Here is a 15,463-nt window from a genome sequence, read left to right as displayed (position 1 = left end):
TTCAGTAGATTTCAATTCGTTTTTGGCATTTTTGCTGGATGAACTACACTATACTTTCAGGCTGAAATATGAAAAACTAAAACCTGCTGAAGTGGAGACCAAAGCTTGCAGCTTTGCCCTCTACTTTAGTAAATACAACCTATAGAGCTATTCAGGGTTTCATTTGAATGCCATTTTTTGTAGTTCAGACAGGGTGTAGTGGCCCAGAGTTAGGGTACCTCTGGTTGATGTTCATCTACCCCATGTCTACCCCCTGTGTGTTGTCTTTATGTGAATGTCTGTGCAGTTATGTGTATTAGCCATGCCTGTGTCAATGTTAAGTCAATGTCTGGTGTCTGCCTCTCTAATCTGCGGTGTGTGATGTAATTGGTCGTTAGAGAGGTTGGGGGAGGAGCTAGTAGTGTTGAGGGAGAGGAGAGATGTAGTCGGTGAAGGAGGACATGTGAGCAGGATGTGTGCTGCTGCCTGGGCTGAGCCCCAGGACCTTTTTCCAATTGCTACAGGAAGTATCCTCTCTGGGGACTGAAGCACAGAGGCTGTATCCTGTTAAACGGAATTGGTGGATGGTATCACACACACACCTGCTTAACTACATATTGGAGAGAAGCAAGTTTTGGAACATAGCAAGTGATGTGTCGAGAGCAAATGTTTGTTTTTCCTTCCATGTCTGGAGTGTTCTCTGAAGAGTGCTACCATCAGATAAATGAAACTGATGAGGACTGTACTACAGAGAGGAGTGACTTCTGACTACCAAAGTGTTGTAGTTAAGACTGTCTGTCATATATTGTACATGAAAAAAATCAAAGTTGGAAAATTATGAGTAAAGAAACCGTGTGTCTCCGGTTTGACATTACCGCTGAAATTGTGGACTCATTTATTCGACTCGGGTAATTGATCACTAAGAAGAGGCACTGGTGTCACGGGAACAGATAAGTGCTGGGAATATCCCTACCATGGTTGCCAATTTTATCCCCTGCGTGCAGCCAGGTCTAGCCGTGTTTTGGAGGTACTGGAAGGAGACGGGCGTGCCATCGTAACCTCGTACCATCTTTCAGCCCCGCTGTCTTTCCTGGACAAAGGCCTGACCTCGGCTGCTGCAAAGCGGGGACTTGGCATCACGAACTGGATAAAACCTCCACCGCATGTATGATGACAATTGGGAAAGTGGACTTCTCACTGCTGTGTTGTTGCCCTTGGTAGATTACAAAACCTACGAGTTAGAATTGGACTTTTATGGAGACAAAATGTACATGCAGAAAGTACCCTACAAGTTAGAGGACTGTGTAGTGTTGTTGGGTGAGGTAAAGCTGTTTGACATTCAAATTTAGCCAGAAACTTCAAGTGGCGAAATGGACCCTCAATATGGCGCCCAGACAACCCCCTTCTTCTCTCAAGAAAAGCCTGCCAATCCTTCCTGCCAAAAAAAGCCTGCCAATGGTGAGAGAAAAGTAGCCGGGTGGAAATGCCCCACTGTGGAGCAGGAGGGAGGTGTTGGCAAGCACCCGAAAGTGGAGTCTGTGACCAGTGCTACAGATCTACAACAGTGTGCGCCAGAGAGACAAAGAACCAAACAACGAGAGCACTAAAGATTTTTAGTGGGAATCTACTACAATGGCAGTACAAGGCATGCCCGCTGGATGTCCTCCCTCCTGACCCCAGTGGTATTTTGGGGATGAAAAGGAGATACGAGAGCTGATGACTTTTATCAGACCTGTGTCTGGAGATGCATCTGGTCAGAGTTCTGTTGGTGAGAGGGAAAGGACTGAATCAGAGTCAATACCGTTTGGCACTGCTATCCCCAAGTGTTCTTTGGGACTAGACTCATCCTCAGTGGAGAGGAAAGGAGGGCCCGTTCATCCAGAGCTGTTTATCGCCCCAGCGGTGGATGTGGAGACAGTGAAGAGGATGGCCGAGGCGGCTGTTCCTGCCCCAGCAGGTACAGTGCAGAAATTCCCCTACAAAGGGAGCTGGAGACGCCTTCCTTACACCACCCATATGGAAGCCATTTTAACATACTATTCCCCATAGATTTTGGTGCACCTGGATAATGTGGAAGCCTGACAGGCCATGCTGGAGGACTTACAACAGTTTGTGGTGGAGTATGGGGACAGTAATTTCTCGTTTGTTTTACAAGATGACCGGAACAAGAAGAAGAAGCGTTTGCCATATCTGACTGCCCCAGCTGAGCAGCCAGTGTGGGAGAGACTTTGTTACCAGTGCTGTCTCTGGGTCAGCGACAGGTTTATCCAAGTCTGATATCAGGCCTGGCGTCAGAAAAAAAGACTGCCTAGAGGAAGACCAGGGTGTGAGAGAACTAATGTGTCCTAGCGCTTCCCTGTGATCTTCCAATGGGATTCGGTCATGGGGAAGTTATCTGACACAGATGGAATCGGAGACGGAGGAAGCCACACACCCCATAGGACCGCAAGGACTGAGGGACTATTGAAAATAAAACCCTTTGAAACAATAGACTCTTTGCTATGTAGCGGAGATAGGTTTTGCAATGCTTTGTTCCAGGACTGATTAGTATTACTTTTTTTGTTGCCTTCGAGAAAGTTTTGCAATGGACTATGATCTACGAAGTTAAGTGGGACTTTAAACTTAACTCCACGTAATTGGTTTTGCATTGTTGAAACATGGTATTATTATTGAACTGTCTGAATAATATGCATAATATTATTTGCCTTAAGCTAAAAGTGTGATAATGGCTTGAGTGCCTTACTAATCATTTATAGTAATAGTTAGTGATAAAATATTCTGTAATGTTTAAAAAAGAAAAGAAGCAAGAAAAAGTAAGAGTGCAGGAGTGAAGATGGTGGTATGTTGTGGTGTATACCGAAGGTAACGTCCAGTGTGTTTGAGTGTCTAGAATGGGGGAAGGTAAGCTAGTTAATAAAAAAAAAAAAACCTTAGAGGAGGTTCCCCGATAAGAGATAAAATCTTGCTTAAGTGTTTATTAGTATATCTCCAGTGTCTGCGTGTGTCTTCCTGAGAGATTCTTCCTCTTGGGAGCACATTCCAATTTTAGTCTCGACTGGGGGCAATGATAAGGTTTCCGCTACTCATGCCTAGAAGAGGGAACTAGAAGTCATTCCACTTCCACCCATATATCAGTTACCTACCCAGGCACCCTTTTCTATCTCAGTGTAAGCAGCAGTGTGTGACTTAGTTGCAGGTTTTGGGGAAAAGCTTTATGTAAGGGACCCATAGTGTATGCTGACGCATCCCGGGTTCCACTTGGCTCCGCAGTAATAATAAGAAGAAATAAAAAAGTACTGGACAGTCTTTATTGTATTGCACACTGTCGTTTGTTCCAGACTGACACAGGAAGGCAGATTCGGGAAAGGTATACTGGGGAAGATTATGTATTTTGCCTTAACCAAGAGGGGAGAGTGTTGTGGTTCTGCCATGCCCTCACCATTCTGAGTTAGTGTGTTTCATAGTCTCTAGCCTACTCTTTATCGTAGTTGGTAGAAGGCCCTTTTTACTGAGAGGTTAGGAGTCTAGTTAATGGCTTAGAACATTGAGGAATCCCTGCCTCGGATTCTTGCCTCTGAATGCTGCACTGAACTGCAGAATATGCATGTGGACCTCCTGCTATGAATGTAGAGGTTATTTCTGCCAGAGTCACTTGTCTTTTTGCACAGACATTTCTAGCCAGATGCTACTGATCATGATTATAAAGCACCTGAGAGTACCCACCACATTGTCCAGTGCGGGTGGTAATACCTTCAATGACGTTTTAAACACGTGACATTGTAGATTAGGGGATGTTAAATGCCTCCATGACTTTGGAAATGGAATATCCCATCTGTCTGACACCCACTATAATATCTGCTTTGAATTCCGATAACTCAAGTCACCTTGCTGTGAGTCTGCTGGCCAGTGTTCAACCTCACACACAAGATAACACCCCACAGCATATACAGGTGTGGGCGTTCCCAAGCCGGGACCAGAGGTAACGCCACTTCATGATCAATCTACATACTGCTATCCCATGACATCTGGCATGTCAGGGTATTATTTATTTATATGTTACAACATATAGACTAGGGGTAAATATAAATTACAGAGGAATACTATATCATAATCTTAGTGAAATGTAAGGACATCTGAAAAACATTTCTCTGTGTAAAATGATACTCACACTGGCATACCACAGTCACAACCTTGCAAACCCTATAATCATTGTTCATCAGAAAAGTGCTTGTAGTTTAGACTCTTTCTATATTTGCATTTTTTTCTTCCCAATTTGAAACACTCCTAACTGATATTTAATGACACTCAGATACATAAATTCGATATCAATGGAAACAAACTAAAAACGTTTTGTTGCACAACATCAAAATTTTTTCAAATCAGATGTTCAATGTGAGCCCCCTTTGTCACTCAACACACATCAAACATGCCATACACGTTGTAGCGTATCACGCCTGACTGATGCAGTGGCTTCTGTGTTACGTACTCGCAGATCATGCATGGTGGGTGGTACAGGGGGCATGTAGACTCTATCTAACAGAGGAACATGGAGGCCAAGGAAGAAGTTCACCACCGTCACGATCTGCACGACCAATCCATCTGTTTGGTAGTCACCTATTGAGCTCTCTTCAGTCTTCCTGTTCCAGCAGCAGCAGAAGCCATATCTGTAGCACTTAGGTATGAAATCCCTGTGATTGATTGTTTACTCATGGAAAACGAAGGGGCCGTATTACTTTCCTACAGGTTAAAGCGCAAAACACATTCACCTTGGGGGAGTTGCACATATTCTCCATGTAGACGTGGGGTTTGCCTTCCCCAGATTATGACATTACGTTTGTTAAATGTGCCCGAAAGGTGGAAGACGGTTTCATCAGTAAAAACTAAAGATTCCATGAAACCATCGGTGTCTATTAGAGTTTGCATACTCTCGCAGAAAGAAAGTCGTATCGCTGTATCGTCCAGTTTCAGGGCCTGAAGCAATTGCAATCAGTAGGGATAACATCGCAAATGTTTGCGAAGAATGTTACAGTTGGCTGCGGGATGTTTAACCCTTTCCAATCCACTGTCTGACGTCTGAAGACATTCTGATTGAAGGCTGTACAGCTCCGATGGCGGAAGACATCCGGCAGGGTATTCTTACTGTATATTACTGACTGCTCTGTTGTCAGGGGCCTCTCCAGCATGTGCCATACTGCAGTACTGGCTCTAGCCAGCAGATGGTGCCATTGTATAATGGCAAAAAGAGAGAGACCCCCTAGGAAACCCTGAATCCAAAATTGGATTGCAAAGGGTTAATTCTCTGCTTGCTCTGACAGTGGATTTCCGAGGACTTTGTGTGGAACTTGCTCAACGTGCTCCACCGTTTCCACACTTACTATTGGATGACCGGATGATTTTCATTTACAGATGCAACCTTCTCCCTTAAAATTGGAGCACCACTTACGAATTGTGTGCCCACTTGGTGAATCTTAACCAAACTATGTTATTGGCATGCAACATCACTTTAGAACTGACTGGTAGATGTGAGATTCAAGGACACAAAACGCTCTCCAGTCTTTGTTGGCAGCCATTTTGTCTCATATCCCCCTAGTGATGACTAGGGCAGAATAAAACTTGTTGGGCCTCATTTAGCAAAACTGTCTAACAGTAAGACAGTCCGTGTTGCCCATAGCAACTAATCACAGCATAGGTTTTATGTTACTTTAGCAGCTTGGAAAGGGAGAGTAGCACTGTGATTAGTTGCTATGGGCAACAAGGACAATCTAACTGTTAGACAGTTTTGCAAAATAAAAAGTTTAGAATTTTTCTTACCTTTCTAACAAATGTAACGAGTGTCATTAAATGTGAGTTATGAGGGTTTCAAATCAGAAAGATCATTTGTAATAACCCTGTATATAAAAACTTTGATACCTGCTGAATGGCTACGAGAAGCGCGGGATGCGAGGGAGGCCGATGACTTTCTGAATCCTAGGAAAAAAATAATTTCTTATTAGATCTTAATTTTTGCCACTTTTTCCACAGAAGAAAGTGTAGAGGTTCCCTACGGTTGTGCTTCTCAAACTATGAGGCAAGCTGCAGGCATTTTGAGGGCAGTGATTGGCTGCAGCAGTCATATGCTTACATGGCACATGACCAGCAACTGGAAGGCAAGCACTGGCTGGTGGGGTGCAGATGCATGGTAACTGCAATGCCAAGAGGTTCATACAGCTCTCATTTACTATTTTATAGCATTGACTGACTTTAAAAATTGGACAAGGGATTATTGGATAACCCATCTAATATTTCTAAACCAATGACTACCCACCATTCAAACAAAGTATGTGAGGGACCCTAAGACTGTGTGCTGATCATTAAAAGTTCAGCATTGGGGCAGTGTAAGTACCACTAACATTTAGAGACATGGCTCAGGGTTTCCACATACCACAGGTTGCAAATCTAGGCTCTGCAGCCAGAACATGGTAAGTCGTCAAAATGAGTCACCTGAACCGAGTAGAACATTGAAATAAACACAATAGAAAGACAGTTCTGTTACTAAACCAGAGCTTGCTGCAGCTAGATAAAGACCGGGGCAACTTATAATAACTTTAGTCATAACTGCCCCCCCACTACTGGGGGCACCTCACTGTGAAGCACTGCTTTATGTGATGCTAAGAGTTTACCACTCTTTTTATAAAGTGGGCTGGTAAGTCACTACTAGTCATTGGCCAATATTTGCCATGCAACTGGCTAAAATCCTGCTCGTCATAACAAATGGATTTCCAACAGGGTTATGAATATGGTACGGGAGCCTCAGGCTATGTCCACACACTGCAGAAATCTTTGTCAAATATGAATGCGCTATATCCAAATTTTGGGGTGAATTTCACTCTCTGCCTAATAAGTAAAATCTGCAGAAAGACTGGAAGAAATCCAAAGTTGCTGCAAATTTCAAAATCTATCCAAAAATCAAGTTTGGTGCGACAATCTGCTCTGTGAAACTTTTTTCTTCTTAACATGAATGCATTATATGTTGACCTTTACCTCCAGGTGAGGTTCGCAGAGAAGTGGTTGTTTCCAAATCATACACCTGACTCTGTAGTTCATCTACACGCTGAAAAGCATCCAGTTTTAGGTTGCGCTCCTGCACGAGTTGAGATTTTATCTATAGAAACATAATGCAGTAAAATATATGATAAATTGTAATGCAAATAGTTACAGAAAACACGCCGTCCCACTCTACATTCATTATACGGTGCGGAATACACAGCATTACCTAGACAACAGGTAATACATAAAATGGGCTATGGTCCAAGCTCTCACAGGGATATAGAAATCAAAGCCAGCCTGGGGCTTAAAAAACAGCCCTGGCCTGCAAAACCTCTCAGCCCACATATAATGTTGTCCCTTCCCCCATATCATGAAAAAAATAGAAGTGCACAATGCATGCTACCGTGAAGTCTGCTTGGCTATGCCCTCATAACTCTATTAAATATGACTGCTAATTGGATATTATAGAAAATAATAGATAAAATTTTTCAAACGGATGCATTAAACATGTCACCAGGAAATGACAAACTTTCTGAGCCCATATTCTGCCAACTCTAGCGGCCTTAGCCATAACGTCATCTAAGCAATCTACTCCAAGCATCAGACTAGATTCAATTATCCCCCCTCTCGCAGGCTCTTCGCACTGCCGCTCAGCATGTCTAGAAGCTGGACACTGTATGGACCTTGTGTGGCTGCTCTTGGAACAGAGGAGGAGCCCCGGAGAGAGGAAGGTAATTTGCTCCCATTGCCTCTCCTGGCAGGTATCCCATTGACCAATCTGGCTAATTGGGAATCCTTACAGAGGTCATATCAATCCCTACATAAGTGATAAATACCAAGGCACTGTCCAAATCTTGCATGCTAACAATTCCTTAATCAATTAGTGAGTTGACTGTTGAGAGAGGGCAATGGCATGGCGTGTTTAAGACAGGGAGAAGGAGCTGAAACCAACACTCCTAGAATCAATGAGGTCCACGAAGAACAACACTGTGTATTGCATTTCTGCTGTACCCAACAACTAACTTGTGTGTTAGACAGTAGTGCATGGCCCAGGACCAGGAAGTGGAACTCATGTTAAAATTACATTGTAATAGATGTCCCACTTCCAGCTGTTTTGCCGCAGGAAGCACACAGCTCTGTACATTGTGTGGTGGCCCAGGTTGGTACTGCAGGCTGAGTCCCAGTGACTTCAATAGGACTGTAATTATGGAGCTTCCTGCTTCCTTCAAGAAAACAACTAGAACTGGGACAACCCCTCCAATCAGGTTTTCCAGTAGTCGTGGAATATAAATGTGTTGGCTGTGTAAGATAAAAATCACAATTAGGTTATGTTCCCACATGGTGGATTTATTGTGGATTTTCCACATAGGACAAATCTGCAGCAAATCTACACAGTTTGATGCAGATCGAAAGCAGATTTCACTCCTTCAATTGAATTAAAGTTAAAATTTGGGTGTGGATTTGTAGCAGACTATCCGCAGCAAATTTTTCACGCATGAATATCTATTTAGGCCTCTCTGACCCAAGTGTTTGTAAAAACGATAAGTTTTACAGCATCGAGAGCAGCGTTTACAGCGTTTTTGTGAGAGTTTGTATATTTTGTGCAGTAACAATGCAGACAAAGCAAGCGGGTGACATCAAAATTTATTCCCCCTCCCGGTGGCGTGTTAAAAATGCCAGCTAAACACTGCAGAAACAATGTCTGTGCGACAGAGGTCAAAGTGCCCATTCACATGGCTATGTATTTGGGCTATGAGATTATTCACATGAAGAATTTTTCACACAGACCATGTGGGAAGGAAAAAAATAAAAAATTGCCGCATGCCCTTTTCTTGTCCGTAACATGTAATGTGCAGGGTCCGAGGAAATTGAACAGCATACGTCGAATGCAATATGTACCCATATTTCCCAGGTGCAACATGCATACGACTTTATACCTTCTCTTTTTGTCCAGTATGCCTTGCTGTCTGTCCGCCTTCAGGTACTCAGTTTTTCTAAGCATGTGACCACTACTGCCAATCAGGTGTCAACACTGAGGTTGATGATTGGCCACAGTGCTTAGATTCACGTGATCAGAGTTCCCACAAACAGACAGAAACAGGAGAGGACCAGAGAGCATGTAACACATAAGCGAGTAATATTTTCATGAAAACCCATACTTTTAGATTCACCCCTCCTCACCCGGACAATCTCTGTTTGCCAAACTTCCCAATAAATGCTCCATTACTCCACTTAAGGTGCTAATCGAAACATGTAGAAGTAAAATCCACAGTGCACAAAATGTTTTTGATGCAATTAACGAAATTCTTTATTGACACTGATGAATGAGTACAAGCCATTTGTTTTATTCACTGATGCAGGAAGTACATAACAGCCAGATGTTAATATGTGGACATTTCGTTCAACGGGTCTTTTTCAACACAATGGCTACAATATAAAAACTTTTTAAAAAAATACATAGTATTGATTTACATAGAATAAATATTGGCTAATAAAATTTCTATGTATATATCACTAAAATAACACTAATTACAATAATTAGAATCAACAATGTATTTTTGAATGTGTAGTTTTTTATTTTAGATTGTAGCCATTGTGTTGAAAATGATAATTTGACTGAAATGTTCACATACTTACATCGGGCTGTGATGTACTACCTGCATCAGGGAATTTAACTAATGTCTGGGACTCATTCATCAGTTGCAATAAACTATTTTATTAATTGCATCAAGAACATTGTGTGCTGTGGATTTTCCTGCATCCTTGCAAATCTATCAGTTCAAGCCTGGATGATGACCATTCCAGCCCAGCCTCTAGTGCAGCCTCCTACATGATGAACACTGTGGCACTGGAATAGGACCAAATCTGAGCTATTCACACCTCAGGAAGGCACAAATGAGAGAAGTAGAGAAGAGGAGGACTGAAGAATGCCTAAGAACATTGGCGAGTTTGGGAGTGGAGACAACAAGTGCATTACTACAGATGGGCGCAGGCAGTGTTGGCTGCACAGAATATTCTAATGCTCGCATCCTGGCGGACCTTCTGTCGTCCATGTCAAGGGCAGTCCTGTAACACGCCCTGTACAAATGTCAGGTTGGCTGCTGCTTTCTCCTGGGAAAATCAGCTGTTTGTTGGGGATGCTGAGGGTGGGACTCCGGTCAATTAGCTGATCACCCTGAGCCTCACATTCTCAAAGGACTTGTGCCTCTTGGTGCAACCACTTTAATGAGTGTACAGGTTGCACAATACTGAGGAACGCCCTAGCTGTACCCGTCATTACAGTAATATTGTGGATGTTGTTTTGGCGCTAAAGGATTATGTGTCATGGTAGAAATATTTGTGGGTAGAGCCTATATGTTATAGATTTTACCATCGACTTTCTACCAGAAATTGACAATGTGTGATCTAAATAAACATGGAATTTATTAACAATACAAACGTCCCTGCAGCCTGTTACCTGCTTTACTTCTTTTCTTATCTTACTTTGCTGCAGCAGACCCATTTTGGATGATCTTTCAGTTTCCTTGGTCAAAGAGTGTAGTCTTTGCTCCTTTTCTTCAATATTCTCCAGCAGTTTGTCCATGCTGGCAGATTTAATACTATCTAGCTGCTGTCTCTTCTTTGTCTCCTGAGAGTGTCTGTGCTCAGACTCATTTTGGAACTGTTTCTGTGGAGAAATATCTGTCACATATCAACTGACTTAGTCTACCATACAGTTATTTTATTCTATGTCCTTAACTGAGAGCAACATAACTTTTTTCAACTGGCCAACACATTACTAAACTTTTTTTTTGACCAAATCTCTTACGGTAATATCTCTTGAATGTTGTGCTCTTCTCTCACAGTAAACCTATCTGATAAAAGAGCCGCTATGCTCCAAAAAATTGTAAATGTAATACATTTTCTTGTTAACTAATAAATAGAGATGAGCGAACGTACTCGTCCGAGCTTGATATTCGTGCGAATATTAGGGTGTTCGGGATGCTCGTTACTCGTAACGAGTACCACACGGTGTTCCGGTTACTTTCAGTTTCCTCTCTGAGACGTTAGCGCGCTTTTCTGGCCAATTGAAAGACAGGGAAGGCATTACAACTTCCCCCTGTGACGTTCAAGCCCTATACCACCCCCCTGCTGTGAGTGGCTGGGGCGATCAGATGTCACCCGAGTATAAAATTCGGCCCCTCCCGCGGCTCGCCACACATGCCTTGTGAGTTAGCTGAGGGAAAGTGCTGTTCTATTGGAGTTGCTGTAGGGAGAGTGTTTGTAGTGAGTGTAGGCTTCAAGAACCCCAACGGTCCTTCTTAGGGCCACATCTACGTGTGTGCAAGCTGCTGTTAGCAGTGGAGAAATTTTTTCTTCTTCTCAAAATCGGCAGTGCAGAGCATTGCACCCGGCATTAGGGACAGAAGTGGTGCTTAGGCAGGGAGAGTGTTAGGAGTGAGTGTAGCCTTCAAGAACCTCAACGGTCCTTTCTAGGGCCACATTTAACTGTGTGGAGTACTGTGCAGGCTGCTGTTAGCTGTGTTGCTTTTTTTTTTTTTCTCTCAAAATCGGCGGTGCAGAGCATTGCACCCTGCATTGATACTACAGGCACAGAATTGTGTAGGCAGGGCCACAACACAGTTATTAGTCATTGAATAGGCACAGTGGGCCTTTCCTTTTAAACAAAAGGGAAAAAATTATATTTGCCCTGCCTCTGTCAGTCCTAAGGGCTCTGGGTACGTGTGTGCTGCGTGGAGAACGTAAAAAAATCAGACGCAACCAGCTACGGTTGAGTGCAGCCTTGCGCCAATTTCTTTCCTGCCTGGGAAATACCTGCTCTGCCACAGTTAATAACTCTGCAACAGTAAAGTTCTGTGACACTTTTGCAGGGCCGCAACACAGTTATATTAGTCATTGAATAGGCACAGTGGGCCTTTCCTTTTAAACAAAAGGTAAAAAAAGTATATTTGCCCTGCCTCTGTCAGTCCTAAGGGCTCTGGGTACGTGTGTGCTGCGTGGAGAACGTAAAAAAATCAGACGCAACCAGCTACGGTTAAGTGCAGCCTTGCGCCAATTTCTTTCCTGCCTGGGAAATACCTGCTCTGCCACAGTTAATAACTCTGCAACAGTAAAGTTCTGTGACACTTTTGCAGGGCCGCAACACAGTTATTAAAAACTTAGTAGTATTCATTGAATACACGCAGTGTGGCTTGTCCTTTGAAAAACAAGGGAAAAAATTGTATTTTGGCTGCAGGCTTGCGCCACTTTCTTTCCTGCCTGGGAAATCAAATCACTGGTAATACACCATGCTGAGGGGTAGGGGTAGGCCTATAGGACGTGGACGCGGGCGAGGACGCGGAGGCCCAAGTCAGGGTGTGGGCACAGGCCGAGCCAGTGTGGTGGCCAGGGGTAGAGGCAGGGCCAGACCGAATAATCCACCAACTGTTTCCCAAAGCGCCCCCTCGCGCCATGCCACCCTGCACAGGTCAAGGTGCTCTACGGTGTGGCAGTTTTTCACAGAGACGCCTGACGACCGACGAACAGTGGTGTGCAACCTTTGTCGCGGCAAGATCAGCTGGGGAGGCACCACCAACAGCATGCGCAGGCATATGATGGCCAAGCACCCCACAAGGTGGGACGATGCCCGTTCACCGCTTCCGGTTTGCACCACTGACTCTCCCCCTGTGCCCCAACCTGCCACTGAGATCCAACCCCCCTCTGAGGACACAGGCACTACCGTCTCCTGGCCTGCACCCACACCCTCACCTCCGCTGTCCTCGGCCCCATCCAGCAATGTCTCTCAGCGTAGCGTCCAGACGTTGCTAGCGCCACAGTTTGAGCGCAAGCGCAACTACGACGCCACGCACCCGCACGCTCAAGCGTTAAACGTGCACATTGCAAAATTGATCAGCCTAGAGATGCTGCCGTATAGGCTTGTGGAAACGGAGGCTTTCAAAAGCATGATGGCGGCGGCGGCCCCGCGCTACTCAGTTCCCAGTCGCCACTACTTTTCCCGATGTGCCGTCCCAGGCCTGCACGACCACGTCTCCCGCAACATTGTACGCGCCCTCACCAACGCGGTTACTGCCAAGGTCCACTTAACAACAGACACGTGGACAAGCACAGGCGGGCAGGGCCACTATATCTCCCTGACGGCACATTGGGTGAATTTAGTGGAGGCTGGGACAGAGTCAGAGCCTGGGACCGCTCACGTCCTACCCACCCCCAGAATTGCGGGCCACAGCTCGGTGGTGGTATCTGCGGCGGTGTATGCTTCCTCCACTAAAGCACCTTCCTCCTCCTCCTCCTCCAACGCAACCTCTGTCTCGCAATCAAGATGTGTCAGCAGCACGTCGCCAGCAGTCGGTGTAACGCGGCGTGGCAGCACAGCGGTGGGCAAGCGTCAGCAGGCCGTGCTGAAACTACTCAGCTTAGGAGAGAAGAGGCACACGGCCCACGAACTGCTGCAGGGTCTGACAGAGCAGACCGACCGCTGGCTTGCGCCGCTGAGCCTCCAACCGGGCATGGTCGTGTGTGACAACGGCCGTAACCTGGTGGCGGCTCTGCAGCTCGGCAGCCTCACGTACGTGCCATGCCTGGCCCATGTGTTTAATTTGGTGGTTCAGCGCTTTCTGAAAAGCTACCCCCACTTGTCATACCTGCTCGGAAAGGTGCGCCAGCTCTGCGCACATTTCCGCAAATCCCACACGCACGCTGCCACCCTGCGGACACTGCAACATCGGTTTAATCTGCCAGTGCACCGACTGCTGTGCGACGTGCCCACACAGTGGAACTCTACGCTCCACATGTTGGCCAGACTCTATGAGCTGCGTACAGCTATAGTGGAATACCAACTCCAACTTGCGCGGCGCAGTGTGAGTCAGCCTCCTCAATTATTTACAGAAGAGTGGCCCTGGTTGGCAGCCATCTGCCAGGTCCTTGGAAAATTTGAGCAGTCTACCCAGCGGGTGAGCGGCAATGCTGCAATCATTAGCGTCACCATTCCTCTGCTATGCATCTTGAGAAGTTCCCTGCAAAGCATAAAGGCAGACGCTTTTCGCTCGGAAACAGAGCGGGGGGAAGACAGTATGTCGCTGGATAGTCAGAGCACCCTCCTGTCTATATCTCAGCGCGTTCAGGAGGAGGAGGAGGAGCATGAGGAGGATGAGGAGGAGGGGGAAGAGACAGCTTGGCCCACTGCTGACGGTACCCATGCTGCTTGCCTGTCATCCTTTCAGCGTGTATGGGCTGAGGAGGAGGAAGAAGAGGAGGAGGAGGATCCTGAAAGTGATCTTCCTAGTGAAGACAGCCATGTGTTGCGTACAGGTACCCTGGCACACATGGCTGACTTCATGTTAGGATGCCTTTCTCGTGACCCTCGCGTTACACGCATTCTGGCCACTATGGATTACTGGGTGTACACACTGCTCGACCCACGGTATAAGGAGAGCCTTTGCACTCTCATTCCCGAAGAGGAAAGGGGTTCGAGAATGATGCAATACCACAGGGCGCTGGTGGACAAACTGATGGTAAACTTCCCATCCGACAGCGCTAGTGGCAGAAGGCGCAGTTCCGAGGGCCAGGTAGCAGGGGAGGCGCAGAGATCATGCAGCATGTACAGCGCAGGCAGGGGAACATTCTCCAAGGCCTTTGCCAGCTTTATGGCTCCCCAGCAAGACTGTGTCACCGCTCCCCAGTCACGGCTGAGTCGGCGGGAGCACTGTAAAAGGATGGTGAGGGAGTACGTAGCCGATCGCACGACCGTCCTCCGTGACGCCTCTGCCCCCTACAACTACTGGGTGTCGAAGCTGGACACGTGGCCTGAACTCGCGCTGTATGCCCTGGAGGTGCTTGCTTGTCCTGCGGCTAGCGTCTTGTCAGAGAGTGTGTTTAGTGTGGCTGGGGGAATCATCACGGATAAGCGTACCCACCTGTCAACCGACAGTGCCGACAGGCTTACACTCATCAAGATGAACAAAGCCTGGATTTCCCCAGACTTCTCTTCTGCACCAGCGGACAGCAGCGATGCCTAAGCAATACGTATTATGCACCCGCGGATGGAAGCATCGTTCTCTCTCACCATCCAAAACGGGGACATTTCTGCTTCATCAATCTGTGTATAATATTCCTCCTCCTCCTCCTCCTGCTCCTCCTCCTGAAACCTCACGTAATCACGCCGAACGGGCAATTTTTCTTAGGGCCACAAGGCTCACTCATATAATTTTTCTAAACAATTTTTATACGTTTCAATGCTCTTAAAAGCGTTGAAACTTTGACTTAAACCAATTTTTCGTTAAACTGGGCTGCCTCCAGGCCTAGTTACCACTTAAGCCACATTAACCAAAGCGATTAATAGGTTTCACCTGCCCTCTTGGTTGGGCATGGGCAATTTTTCTGAGGTACATTAGTACTGTTGGTACACCAATTTTTGTGGGCCCTCGCCTACAGTGTAATCCAATTAATTTTTTGCCCACCT

At 45.8% G+C, this 15,463-nt stretch overlaps 1 protein-coding gene across 1 annotated transcript in view; it reads right to left on the bottom strand.

Annotated features, from left to right (window-relative positions):
• Positions 1 to 15,463, bottom strand: part of LOC136632605 (uncharacterized) — a 184,460-nt gene that overhangs the window by 7,111 nt on the left and 161,886 nt on the right. Inside the window, exons 44-46 of the mRNA XM_066607610.1 lie at positions 10,463 to 10,672; positions 7,000 to 7,120; positions 5,890 to 5,946 (exon numbers count right to left, since the gene is read on the bottom strand). Of these exons, the coding sequence (XP_066463707.1) occupies positions 5,890 to 5,946; positions 7,000 to 7,120; positions 10,463 to 10,672 (388 nt within the window). The remainder of the gene's footprint in view (positions 1 to 5,889; positions 5,947 to 6,999; positions 7,121 to 10,462; positions 10,673 to 15,463) is intronic.

Source organism: Eleutherodactylus coqui, chromosome 1, assembly GCF_035609145.1.
Source record: "Eleutherodactylus coqui strain aEleCoq1 chromosome 1, aEleCoq1.hap1, whole genome shotgun sequence".
NCBI classification, from domain to species: Eukaryota; Metazoa; Chordata; class Amphibia; order Anura; family Eleutherodactylidae; genus Eleutherodactylus; species Eleutherodactylus coqui.
The sequence above is the reverse complement of the archived record's forward strand: the minus strand, read 5'-3'. Positions and strand labels throughout refer to the sequence as shown.